The following is a 12,634-nucleotide window of genomic DNA, read 5'->3' as shown; positions in this document are numbered from 1 at the left end:
CATCCCAGCTTCGGTCATTGTGTGCGAAAAGAGCTCAGAACGAAGCGTGGGTCTCTCACGTCCCAAGAAGCACGGGGACAGGCTCCTAACTGGTCCCCCAACGCTGCAGAAGAGCGCGGAGCCGTGTCCCCCCTCACGGATCACGGCCGCAAGGGCAGAGCCGCCGCTGAGGAGGGAGCCGGGCGCTCTCTGCCCCGCCGGCGGGAGGCGCCGGCCCGCGGGGCAGGCCCGGCCGGGCGGCAGGTGGCGGGGCCCGGGTTGGAGGTGGCCGGCGCTGAAAGGTGCGATTGTCCCCAGCTATTCCTGGTATGCGCCGGGGCGGGAGCCGCTGGGGGCGGCCTCCACCGGGCGGGAGGGCGAGGGGCGCCGCGGCCCGGCGGGGCGGAGGAGCCGCCGCCGCGGGGGGTGTGGGGCGGTGCAGCCACTCCCGGGCGTCCGGCTGCCCCCGGCTCCCTCGGATTCCTGCGGTGGCTGAGCGGCGGCGAGCTCCCGGGGGGGGAGCTCCACGGGGAGGAGGCGGAGGGGGAGGAGACGGCGCGGGGAGCGTTAAAAGGAAGCAGCTGAATGATAGCGGCTGCTCCCCGCGCCCCCGCCCCGCCGAGCACCGGCCGCTTCTCTGCTGACCCCCCTTTCACTGCACCCCCGTGCCCCACTCGCTGCCGGCCATGGAGGGGAGAGAGGACGTGGAGTGCGACTGCCGGGCGGCGTTTGCCGAAGCTCGGCGATGGGTAGAGGTGAGGCGTCTGTCGGGAGGCACCCCTGGCCCCTGCCCGCGGGTCGCCCCAGTTCCCCCATGGGGAGGTCCGGGGTCCCGCCGCGCCCTGGGCACGGCCGGGTTCGGGGGGTGGGACAGGGGCACGCAGCCGCGGGGCTGCCCCCGTCGTCGGTCAGGAGCAGCGGGGACGCGGCTCTCAAACTTTACTCCTTTGTCAGAGGCTGCGGGCTGGCTGCTATTTTTAGAAGGTGTCGTGGAGATCTGTACTTGCAGTGTCGCCGAGACCCCCCTCCCCAAAATCCAAATTAAAGGCCGGTGTGGCAGCCCCCCTGTCATTAAGGCTTATGATTTCTTGCTATCTTGTAAATTACTTCTCCAGTGCTTGCTCTGAGACAGCCTGAATTAAAGGCAATCGTCTTCTTCCTGTCTTAAAAGAGTTTGGGACAGAGAGTAACCTGAAATTACAGTCATTTTCTTCTCTCCTATTTTTAAGCTTGAGTGTCTGACTGCACATAGCCCTTGACATAAATATCTGTGTTTCTCTGTCGTTGCACAGAGTCACACAGGTGCGGTACATGCTAATGCATGGGAAAAGAGGTTGCTCCTGGGTATACCTCTGTGCCTATGTGTGAGCACAGTGAGGGCAGCGTGTGGCTGGCTGGGTGAGAGAGACCAGTGGCCTTGAAGGTGTCCTGAGAAGTGTTAGAAGTATTGGGCAGCCTCACTTAAGAGTCATTTGCTCTTAAAATGAGCTTTAGCCGGCTGGGTGATGTGAATTTTGGCACATGAAGCTTATTGCTTTGCACCCATTCGCTTGAGATGAAACTTCTGTTGTCAGAAATGCTATCTCAGTAACTTTGGAAGCAGTGAATATTCAGAGAAGGGTGTTTCATACTTTTTACCCTCTATCTTTGTAAGCTTGTCAAGACCCAAGTTGAGACTTCTTTGTTTCCTCTCTAAAACAATGACATCTAGTGCTTAAAATCCATTGAGAATTCTGAACCAAGAGCACCATGGGCAAGGGTATCATAAGTGACTTCCACAAGTGTCAATTTTGTAAGTACTATCCATGAATGTGGGTAATTAAAGCAGTCCTGGCTTCCCCAAATGTCCATTTTGTAAGAGTAGCTGTGATTTCAGGAAATTAAAGCATTCCCCTCTTGCGTATACCTTTGTTGCATTGCTTTCTTTAAATTGGCAAAGCTTACTTTGAATAAGTAATCATTAAGATGTCGTAATGTTGTCTTTGAAAATCCTATTTCAAGGGTTTGGGGATTTATTTTAGTTGTTATTAATTTTCGTTTGATGCTGTCTGGTTGTACCATTCCTACAAAAGGCTTCCTCTTTGCCTGCCAGTAGCACATAGGAGCACTAGCAATGCGATGTAAGTGTAATGTGTGCCCTGTTTGTGTAAAAAGGGGAAAAAAGCTTCTCCTCTTCACCATCTAATTTGTGTGGCTACACTTTTCTGATATGTGAAAGCTGGTCTCATTTTAAAGTAACTTTTAAACTTACCCCTTGGAGAAACATTTTATTGTAAATCAAACAACTTAAAAACCTGAAGGTATTGATAAACAGGATGTTAAGAATTCCGTAATGCTGAAGGAAATGTAAATATTTATTTCCTTATGAAATGAGGTTTGCATTTCAGAGAGCCCGTTGGTTTTCTCTACTCTTTGAATCCAGATGGATTAAAAAGCCAAGACCAACCATTTCTGTCGTTGTTTGAGAAGAGTAAAGATATTTTTGGAGTAATGAGGCATGTCCCAAGCTTTTGTGAGCCTTGGTGAAACACAGTGGTGTATACATGATTGAAGCTTGGTGAGTCCTAATGATTAAGCAGTTAGTTTTGAAGAGGAGGTGGACTTCCAAATATTTACGAACTTGAAGTTCTTATGTTTTAGTAAGGTTTTGTGTGTCAGCTTCCCCCTAACATTAGAGGAAGATGAAAGCATACAAACGCTAGCTACTATGTATTTAAAAGAACAAGCAAAAATCTCCATGTAAACCTTTGCTAATGCGGTCTGTGTTAGCGTATTTCTGTATTTCAGTACAGAGCCTTTTGGGCTCTGCGATTAGAGCTCAGGCCTTCTGAGGCTTTTTCAAACCTTGAAGCTGAGGGCTTTTTGTAATGGGAATGAGCAGCTGTATTTGTTAGATCTTGACGGGGAAACCCACCCTGAAACATCAAACATTTTCACCTCATTTGTTGTTAAAGCTTTTGTGGACAGAAAATTGTATCCTGGTCAGGTCTCTCTTCCACTTGGTCCCAGCTGTATGACCACCACTGGCTGGTGGGAGCTCAATCATTTGATCCTAGTGCTTATGCTGTTTAAAAAAAAACCAACAAACCAACCAACCAACCAAAAAAACAAACCAAAAAACAAACAAACAAACAAAACCCCAACAACAACAAAAAACCTCACGAGAAACTTGACTGAGAGTAACAATAAAAAATTGCATGTGATCTCTGGTGTTAGTTACTGAAAGACTTTGTTCTTTAATTCAGATTCATGTTGAGGTGCAGTTTGTGATAATGCAGGCAAGGCAGGTCTGTAGTCTTCACAGTGCAAAGAGCTCTTCAAGCGTAGTCCCCAACCTCTTGTGTTTTCTGTGCTCTGGTGAACTGGGAGGGGAGACTATGTTGCTTTTCCCGGTATGGATTACTCCAGCTGGTTGGTCACCCTGGGAGAGCTGGCTGTCAAGGACATCTACTTCTTTTGGGGGAAAAAGTAGTCATTTTCTGTAAAATCCAAGCTCTTCTCATGTGTCCCTTAACCAGAACCAGCACTGGTTAGTGGTGTTGGGTTCTCGCATCTCGGACTGTTGGAGTGTCCTGAGCTCTGCCTGTAACAAGTGGTGTTGGTCAAATTCACGTGCAGCCCAGGCTTCACTTAGTACCTCAGCTGGGCAGATGGTGCCTGCTGGGACCAGAATAAAACACTGAAACACCACAGCTTAGAAATAGTTTCCCTAAGGTAGAGCTGTGTTTGCCAAAGCTAGAAATAGCTGGGTTAAAATTGTTTTACTGTGTCCTGTTCCATATTATAACTTAAGCAAGCCAAAAGCTGTTCCTCCAAACCAAAGCATTCTTCCCCCAGCTATTAAATATCCCAGACTGCCGAGTCTGTTTTCCTGCTTCAAGATGTGGGAGGGCGGTCTGCCTCTTCCTCTCTGCAGTCCACCACAAAGTTCATCCTTATGAATGAAGGGGAGACATGGTCTCTCTCCCCCAAAACACCCTTCGTAGTTTTAGGGGTGATGCTTCTCTAAGAGTTCAAGAGGAAAGAAGAGTGTGTGCTTTTTTCTTGTAAAATGTTTCAGCTTTTGATTCCTGTTCTGTGTCTTAAATGAACCCTAACCTTCAGGTAAATGTCTATGTCTTGAAATTGTTTGCTAAAGCAACTTGAAACCTGACCCACAAAGTCTGTAAATCTTTACTTAGAGTGCCCTGAGGCAAATAATGCTTGAATTACTTATTCCCCCCCTCCATGCAGTAGTCAAATGTACAGTTCCTGTCTGAGGGAGGGTGGGCAGTGAGCGTGTGCCTGAATGAATTGTTGGAGTGAGCAGCAGAGCTGTAGGAAAGCACATGGAGCAACCTTGACAAGTTCACTGGAGTGAAAAGTAGGTGTTTGGCCAAGTAACTCTTAAAACTGCTAGCTATTACGAGGCCTCATGCGAGCTGAATTTCTTCCCCTAATAACTCATCTAGAGTTGTTAAAGTCAGATATTCTGAGAGTAACTCATTTCATCTGATACTGTCAATGTGAGCGTTGGTTTAAGAGTCACGAGCAGGATCCTGTAGTCATGGGGCTGTTCCTCACCCAGGGATGCTGCAGCAGAACAGAAGTCTGTCCTTTTTTTCTTGTGTGAACACTACCCGGTGCTGATGGAGAGAGTTGTTTCACCATTAGGATTTCTGTAGCAAGATAAGGTTTTTATCATTTTCAATAGGCAGCATTAGAGAGAGAGAGAGCCCAGCATGGCTGGACGGTAACTAAAGATACCTCTCCTGCTTATATCTGCCATGGCTGTGAAATAGGTAGTGAAATACCCTGATTTATCTGAATGCTGTTGTGTGTGCTAACAACTTCATTCATTACTGCATTACAGAGTGCTTTTCAGAGTCCAAAACTATCTTCCTTTGTGATTTGAAAGTATCCATTACATTTTGGATGTTGGAAAATATTTTTTTTTCCAGGAAGGAACAAATATGTGTATACAGACACTGCTCCCCTTCACCCGACTCCCTTGCCTGCTCAGAAGATTGAAAAAGCAGATTGGCAGAGTAGCTTGGTAGAGAGAGTCAGCTTGAGGATAAAACTTGAGAGCCGTGACTACTTACTGAAATCTTTTGGTTTGGACCAACAGTACAGCAATCAAATCCAGTGAATGGTCTCTGACATGTGGTCACCAAATGTTTCTATTTGTTGAAACTGTTCGAAGTCTGCATTTCTACTGTATATTTTTATGGCTTCTTCAAATGCAGCAAGAGGTCTAGCAGTGACGTTTTGCCTGTATTTGCATAGGGATCTTACCTCAGTGATTTTGTTTTGTTTTTGACCCAAGCATGAATCTAATGCATACAGTCTGGTATGGCAGATGGGAGGAATAACTGTAGAGATAGAAGACTCATCTTACTGTTCAAATCCTCTTCTCACAGGACCCTTTATTTCAGTTGAACTAATCATTATGAATGGGTTTTTCTCAGTTCTGAGTAAGGAACTCTCGGATAGTGTGCAGAGAGCCAGTCAATGTCCTGGATGGTGTCAAAGTGAAAAATGTGTGAATGAAAAGGCAAAAATCTATATATCGTGTTGCCTAAACCATGTCTAATACTGGGTAATTCTGTCAAGTCATAAAACCTGGGTGGGCTGGTTTCTGGAGAACTTCTTACAGCACAGCTGCCAAAGTCCTGGTTCATGTCTACATAAGGGATTATTTAACCCTCCTTTAGGTGGATGCATCAATATTTCATTATTATGTGTAGATTCTTGGCAGCGAGCTCTTGCATGGAGTAAATCTAAGTGTATCCAATTAATATATAAATATGAATTAACACATAAATAATACATGCTGTTCAGTAAATACTGGGGGAATGCAAATCCTAAAACAATATTCTCCATTGGCTGCAAACTATGAAAGTGCTCTGGCAAAATGTCATATAACAGGGCCAGGAATAATGTTTTAGAGGGAGAAGGTGACAGTGATACTGTTTCATCTGCCTGAACGTCATTCTCTTACCTTGTCCCCTTCCTTCTGGACCTCGGTAAAGGTATCCATGGTGTATTTGGTGATGTGTTTGGGAGAAAAATTGGACCAATTCTTGCTAGAGAGTAAAATCTATTTCCTGGTTTCTGCAATGTGGGTTTCTACATTATCAAGTTAAGTCTATATTTGGATTTCTCGGAGATGCTCGAAGTCTGTCTTTACGTAGTCCTGTGCGATGGGCATGCATAGCTTTGAGCTGAGTTCACAGTGCAGTTTCCTTTGTGGATGGCTTCTCTTTGTAGTTTTGAGCGTTGTTTTAAAATTCACATAAAAGCAGCATCTGCAGGCACTTTAAGAGGAAGAATTAACTTGTTAACTATAGAAATGGCTATGTCTTCTATAATGGGGAAATACATTGCAGCTCAAGGGGATCTACAGACTATTCTGACTGGACGTTTGTTTTCTTCTGTTCTGTATTCTGTGGTTACCAACTACAGTTAGTCATGGTGTTACTTTTGTTCTTTTCCTCCTGTCTTTCTGTTTCTTTGAACTGTTCCTGATCCTTTCTCCAGTTTTGTGAGGTAATGCATTTTCTTTTCGCACCCAGTGTTTGGGGAGGAGGTGAGATGATTATTTCTACATTTAGCGTGCTCCTCCTCTACTATGGACTCCCTTCTAGCACCTTTCTTTGTCAAATACTTTTTTTGGGGTCCAAATTTTGAAGTTTTTAATGAGCACTTGGCTGTATTACATTAGACAGTGACCTTGCTGAGCTTTGGAAAACACTTGGGTTTTTTATGGTGTTGTAAGAACCAGATACATTCCAGCTGTTTCTTGTACCTACCACTCCTCCTCTTTAAAGTTCCTTTATCCACTCCTGGAGGAGTTTGTTGGGTTTTTTTTTTTTTTTTTTTTTAAGAAGTTTCCTCTTTTAAAAAGGAAAACAAAACAACCAACCTTTTCTGCTTAACAAGACTAACATAACTCAACTATCATTTTTTTAAATGGGCTTTCCACGTTCAGCAACTTAATGAAAACCAGCACATGCTCTCGGATACAGTGTACTAGAAATGCTTCTGCTGGTCTGAGGTGTGCTTGACACGCCTAACTTATTATCCAAATTGTCTTAGGAGTGTTTTGGTTTTGCTGTTTTTCATATTTGAATACTGTCAATCCAAGTGAAAATCTAACTTTAAAGGAATGTAGTGAATAAGCTACTTTAAAATGGGCTCTTTGGCTCTTCATGCTGTGAGCTTTTGCAAGCAGCTGTAAATTTAGCATTTATGAATAGCGCTAAATTTTTATTTTTTTCCAATGAAAAGAAAGCTGTATGGATCTGACTCACAGCGTGTTAGCTTCCGGTTCGATATTTAGCTGTAAAACTTTCATTTGTGTTACACTGAATGGAGAAACTTAATTTCAACAGTGTTTTGCATTTGTGGTACAAAACATCTGGGATTAGAAGGATTGCTTTGGGTTTTTTGCCAGTGCTGGGTGTGTTGGCACAATTGGTTTTTGTTTTTTTCATCAGCTCATGTGAAAGTTCAAACTTTCATTTCTGGACATGATTCAGCTTTTGGTCATTACTATTAGAAAAGAAACCTGATATACTAACCTTGGGAAATAGCTGTTACTATGTTGACAGTGATTTTGACTACTTTGGCCATGTAACATAGCTTTAAAGGAATATCTGGGTTGGGATCAATTCAACTAGTGAAAACTGTTGGTTGGGCCAAGCTGTCTTCCTAGGGTAGGTCCCACAAGAACATGATTTTGTGTTAGTGCTGGGATGTTATCATAGCAAGGTATCATTGAAACTCACATGCTTGGCATGTTCTTCTGACTCCTTTTGTGGTGGCAGTAGCATTTGTTTAACCTTCTGGTGGTTTGGCTCGGGGAGTTCATCCGATGATGGAAACTCAGCCTGTTTTGTGTTATTTGGTACTTGCTTGGCTCCTGGGAGGCAAGATGGGCATCAGCGCTCATGCCAAGGAAGAGGTGGTGTTGGTGGAGTTGGCCTTTTGGTGCCAGCTTGCTGTTGGGTTGCAGCTGAGTTAGTGGGATGGAGAGGCAGACACCTGAATTTAGACAAGCTATCTCTTTCCCTGGAGGCTTCTCAAGTCATCTGATCCTCCTCATTGCCTGTCTCTCTTCCTTACATGACTCCTGAGCCATTCGCTAGATGCCTGGGGTCGAGGTATAAGCGAGACATCTGAATTAGAGAGGCTGGCTTCCAGCCATAAATAACTTCTTCAGGATGAATTTCATAAGGCTTATAAAGACAATTGAAGCTGTTTTAAATAGAAACTCTGCCAGGAGTCTCTGGGCCAAAGCATTTGAAAATGTGTGATATGCTTATACGCTGACTTCTGCTATGGTGGAAGCAGCCCTTGGGTCGTATCGGAGTTTTGTTGGTTGGGAGATGGTCCTTCAGAGGTGTTGGGCCATCTGGCCTAGCAGTTCTGCTGTGATCATCACCCACCCTTCAAGGGGAAGATGTAATCCTAGATCTAATCTCCAGTGTTATTTGCAGATTCTTCCCTGGAAGTACTTTACTGTCCCCGCTATTTGTTATTTTTTCCTTCAGGAAGGAATTTGAAAAATCTAGCTTGTGGAGCTTGATCTGAGACTTTCTATGTGGTCAAATGACCATGTCAGCTAGTAAATCACAGTGTGATAAAGAATGGAAGCAAACGAAGCCAGATGTCAAAGTGGCTGGTGGAGAAGAAGAAGGAAAATTAAGATCCAGGTTTGACACTACAGGGGTGGAGGGCTCTGTATCAACAGCTGTTACACTGCCTTGAAATGCTTCCTTGGATAATATTTCAGGTTAGGTGAAGCTGGGAACAAAGCTAGGTTTTACTGCATTTACACTCTAAGGGAAAAAAGCTTTTCTTCTTTGTGTCACCATACTCTGCTTGCCTAAAAGGCACCACTGTCAAAATGTACCTTTTTAATGAACCTGAAGATGTAACCCCGAGCAAAAATGGGCCAGACTTTGACTGCAGGTTCTTTTTGCAAATAGAAGGGGCTGTAACCAAGTGACATCAACTGTCTTGACTAACTACAAAGGTTGTATCATTTTTTTCCTTTTTTTTTTTTTTTTTTCTTGTTTTGTTTTGTTTTTGTTTTAGATGTCAGGTGGGCATTTGCATTGTGAGAATGAGAATTCTCAACATTCATGGACTGGCTTGGGTTGGAAGGGGCCTGAAATCATCTAGTTCTAACCCCCCTCCCATGGGCAGGGACACCATCTGCTAGACCAGGTTGCTCAAAGTCCCATCCAGCCTGGCCTTGAACACTGCCAGGGATGGGGCAGCCACAGCTTCTCTGGGCACCCTGTGCCAGTGCCTCACCACCCTCACAGTGAAGAATTTTTTCCTAATATCTAATCTAAATTGACCCTCTGTCAGTTTAAAGATGCTCCTGCTTGTCCTATCCCTGCATGCCCTTGTCAAAAACCCCTCTCCAGATTTCTTGTTGGCCCCTTTAGGCCAACAAGTAGGAAGCTACTCTACTCTAAGGTCTCCAGAGCCTTCTCCAGGTTGAACAAGCCCAGCTCTCTCAGCCTGTCTCCATAGCAGCGGTGCTCCAGCCCTTGGAGCATCTCTGTGGCCTCCTCTGGACTCAATTGAGCAGGTCCACATCACTCTTATGTTGGGTTGCATGGATTTGCTTTTATTTGGGCTGAAGATGAAGGCATGAGCTCCAGGTACAGATAGATATCTCTTACAGACATTTGCCTGATGCTGTGGAAGGGAAAACCCCCCTGGTGTAATAAACATTGACTCGATGATTATTCAGGAGGGTATTGCCTCACTACTACGAGTGTTACGTGTTGATGAATGTTTTCAAAGGCAAATTCCCATTAAGATGCACAGACTGGGTTCCTCACTAATGACATAGCTTTCATGCACCTGATAAAATCCAAAAGCCCTCTCTGACGCTGGAGTAGGTCTTGCAGACACTGGCTGTAATCTCATTTGAGAACATTGTTGAAGACTCTGGGAAGTTCTGTATGTCAAAGTGTCAGTGGATGGGGTGGGGAGCTGTGCGCTGTGGAGAAATGACAGAGGACAGGGGCTTGGAAAGGCAAGGGGAGAGATGTGCACCCAGGGTTATTTGTAACTAACTACTTTTTCCTTCTTACTGGAGTGAATTTCTTAAGTATTTGAATTACAAAATTTTGTAGAACGTGCTGGCTTTTTAAATCTGGGGGTTTTGCATTTGTTTTGCATTTTGGTCATTTGAAAGATTGGGGGAATACAGTCTCACTGTTCTAAATTTCTGAATGTATTACTACACTTCTTTTATTTTATTTTTTTTTCACTTATGTATTTGTAAAATCAGTATCTCATCTGCTTTACCTACCATGGGCCATGGAAGCCTACTGTTAGACCTGGCTGAAAAATGTGTGTATGTGTGTACCAGTGGTTCCTTTTTTGTTCTTCACTTTCTTACCTCCCCAGCTAAGAATTTCTAAAATATGTATGTGTATATATATATTTTAAATATATATATTTTTATATTATTTATATATATTTAGTATGTATGTATTTCATGTGGCAACTAAAATATTGTATCATTCCATTTTCCAGTGAAATCTTTGATCTTTTCTTGTGAAAACTGTCTCTCCTTGAAAATTACAGTAAAAGGTGAATGTTCTTTTCCTAAAAGTATTTGGATATACTGTAGTTAAGAAGAATAGTGCTGTTAAATTATGTCTGGTTCTCAATATAATGGTTAATTTTGTCAATACAAAATACTTAACATGCATGTTTCGGCAACAAGATGTGGCCTTTGCATGCGGGCAAGTCTCTTGCAAGAGCCATATCTACTGGTAACAAAGCATAAGGTTGGAGCAGTGTTTTCCAGCATCTCAGCAGACATGGTTGGGAGGCTGGCAGCAATTCGGTTTCCTGTCTGGTGCATAGATCTGTTAGATGCGATCCAGCCGTGCAGATTTCCAGTGGTGACTCATCTGATTGTTTTCTCTTTCCTCTTTGATCAGTGGAGGAGGTAGGATAGAGAAGGGAGTCTCTCAGGCAGTAGAAGACATCTCTAATGTCACACTACCTTTCAGATACGAGGGAGTGAAATATGGAAAGGATGTTGGTGTGTCTCTGCTGTTTTTAAAGGTATGGCAGCCTTCCTCACCTCAGTCTTACTGTGCTTGTTTCCTTAGGGTGCTATCCCTGTAGCTAAGCCGTGTCTTGCCTTTATTCTTGTGCTCTTGTACAGTCTGGGAATGGATGAACCTGGTGCAGGCTCTGTTTAATAGACATTGGTCCTCAGGGTGGGAAGGGGGAGATGGAGAAGAGATCTGGATCTTTCTCATCCCAACCTCAGCATATGCTTCTCCATTCAAGTAAAGAAGAATACATGTCTTTGTTTCTTCTTGAGGTAGGGAATATATGTTCCCCTTTGGGAAGGGGCACTCTTCTGCAGACTGCTAGCAGAGGTAAATGTTTCATTCACCAATTTTACCTTTACCAATGCATGCATTGTTGCTTAGATTGCACATAGTGGTTTTAATTTTTGGCAGAGATGCAGGCTAAGACCTTTAAGTGCTTTGACTGTGTCTGCCTACCTGATGTAGGCTGGGAATTAGAAGCAGTGTGACTATTGATGCAGAAATCCACGTGAGTCAGTTTAGGTCTGGCAGGAATAGCCACAGTGTTATGCAAAATAAATATCCTTTGAGATTAGGATGCTATGTGCTAATTGCAGCTGGACACAGCTCATTGTTTTCTTCCTCTAAAGAGCTTGGGTGTTGCTCACCTTTTTATTTTGTGGGAGAAGATTTAAAGTATGAAACTTGTGTCTATGTAACTTTTGTCTGTTGGGAAGACTGTTTCCCAGAGTACTAATAATACATAGGTTCTTCAAGTGTTGTAAATATATAATAGCTGTTCATCTTTTTAGAAGCTTGATAGCCTTTGTTATAGGATACAGCATCATTACCATGAAAAGTGTCTGTTGGAGAAGCTTCTCTTGGGAAAGCTGCTTTAAATCCTCTTGTGCCTAGAGGAAGGTATATGGATTTCCTATGCTCCTTCTTTCTTGTATTAGATGTGTAATACCATGGTATAAGAACTAAAGTCTCTGTGTAAATGTTAGCATTACATATCCCCTCCCATCTACTTTTAAATTGGTTTTAATTCTGTTATTTGGAAGCGAAATCCATGCTGTGTTTGGGACCAGTCTGATGGGCAGTGTGGTGCATTGAGGATCTTGGCATACAGAAAAGAACTCTGGGGATCAAATGTTATTGTAACACCAGCAATCAGGTACCAAGTATCGTTGCATGTGACACATGTGGTGTTGTCACATTCCTCAACTTAGTAAGAGAAGCTTTGGCCATCTTCTTGAGTTCTATGAGTAACTCCTTTTTACTGGTTCAGTTTAAATTATCTTTTTTTTTTTTTTAAATCATATATTTTTATGGCTGTGATGCTTTGGTTTTCTGCTGAGAAAAATCTGGTTTTAATCTTGAATTCTAAGCTGCATTTTTTTGGGAAGCACTTAGGAGTAGGCATGAGTCTTCAGTATGAACTAAAAGTTTAATTGTTTCCTGGGTATAAGTGCCAGGACACTTTCTACTTTACACTAAATTTGACCAGGGTCTGTTACAGCAACTCCCACTGGCCATTAAAATATCACCTCTGCTGCTGGTATTTCATTCATACATAGAATTAAACTGAC

The 12,634-nt window shown here is 43.5% G+C and overlaps 1 protein-coding gene across 13 annotated transcripts in view; it reads left to right on the top strand.

Annotated features, from left to right (window-relative positions):
- Window positions 1–420: 420 nt before the first annotated feature.
- LMO7 (LIM domain 7) overlaps window positions 421–12,634 on the top strand; it is a 130,006-nt gene continuing 117,792 nt past the window's right edge. For 10 of the 13 annotated variants that reach the window (XM_030476616.1, XM_030476617.1, XM_030476615.1 and 7 more), the window contains exon 1: window positions 535–734. In XM_030476616.1, the coding sequence (XP_030332476.1) occupies window positions 666–734 (69 nt within the window). In that variant the 5' untranslated portion in view covers window positions 535–665. Of the gene's footprint in view, window positions 735–12,634 lie in introns of all 13 variants that reach the window. The other 3 variants (XM_030476618.1, XM_030476609.1, XM_030476619.1) reach the window with 2 other exon arrangements.

The sequence above is a fragment of the Strigops habroptila genome, chromosome 2 (genome assembly GCF_004027225.2).
Source record: "Strigops habroptila isolate Jane chromosome 2, bStrHab1.2.pri, whole genome shotgun sequence".
NCBI lineage: Eukaryota > Metazoa > Chordata > Aves > Psittaciformes > Psittacidae > Strigops > Strigops habroptila.
This window is presented reverse-complemented; position numbering and strand designations above follow the sequence as displayed.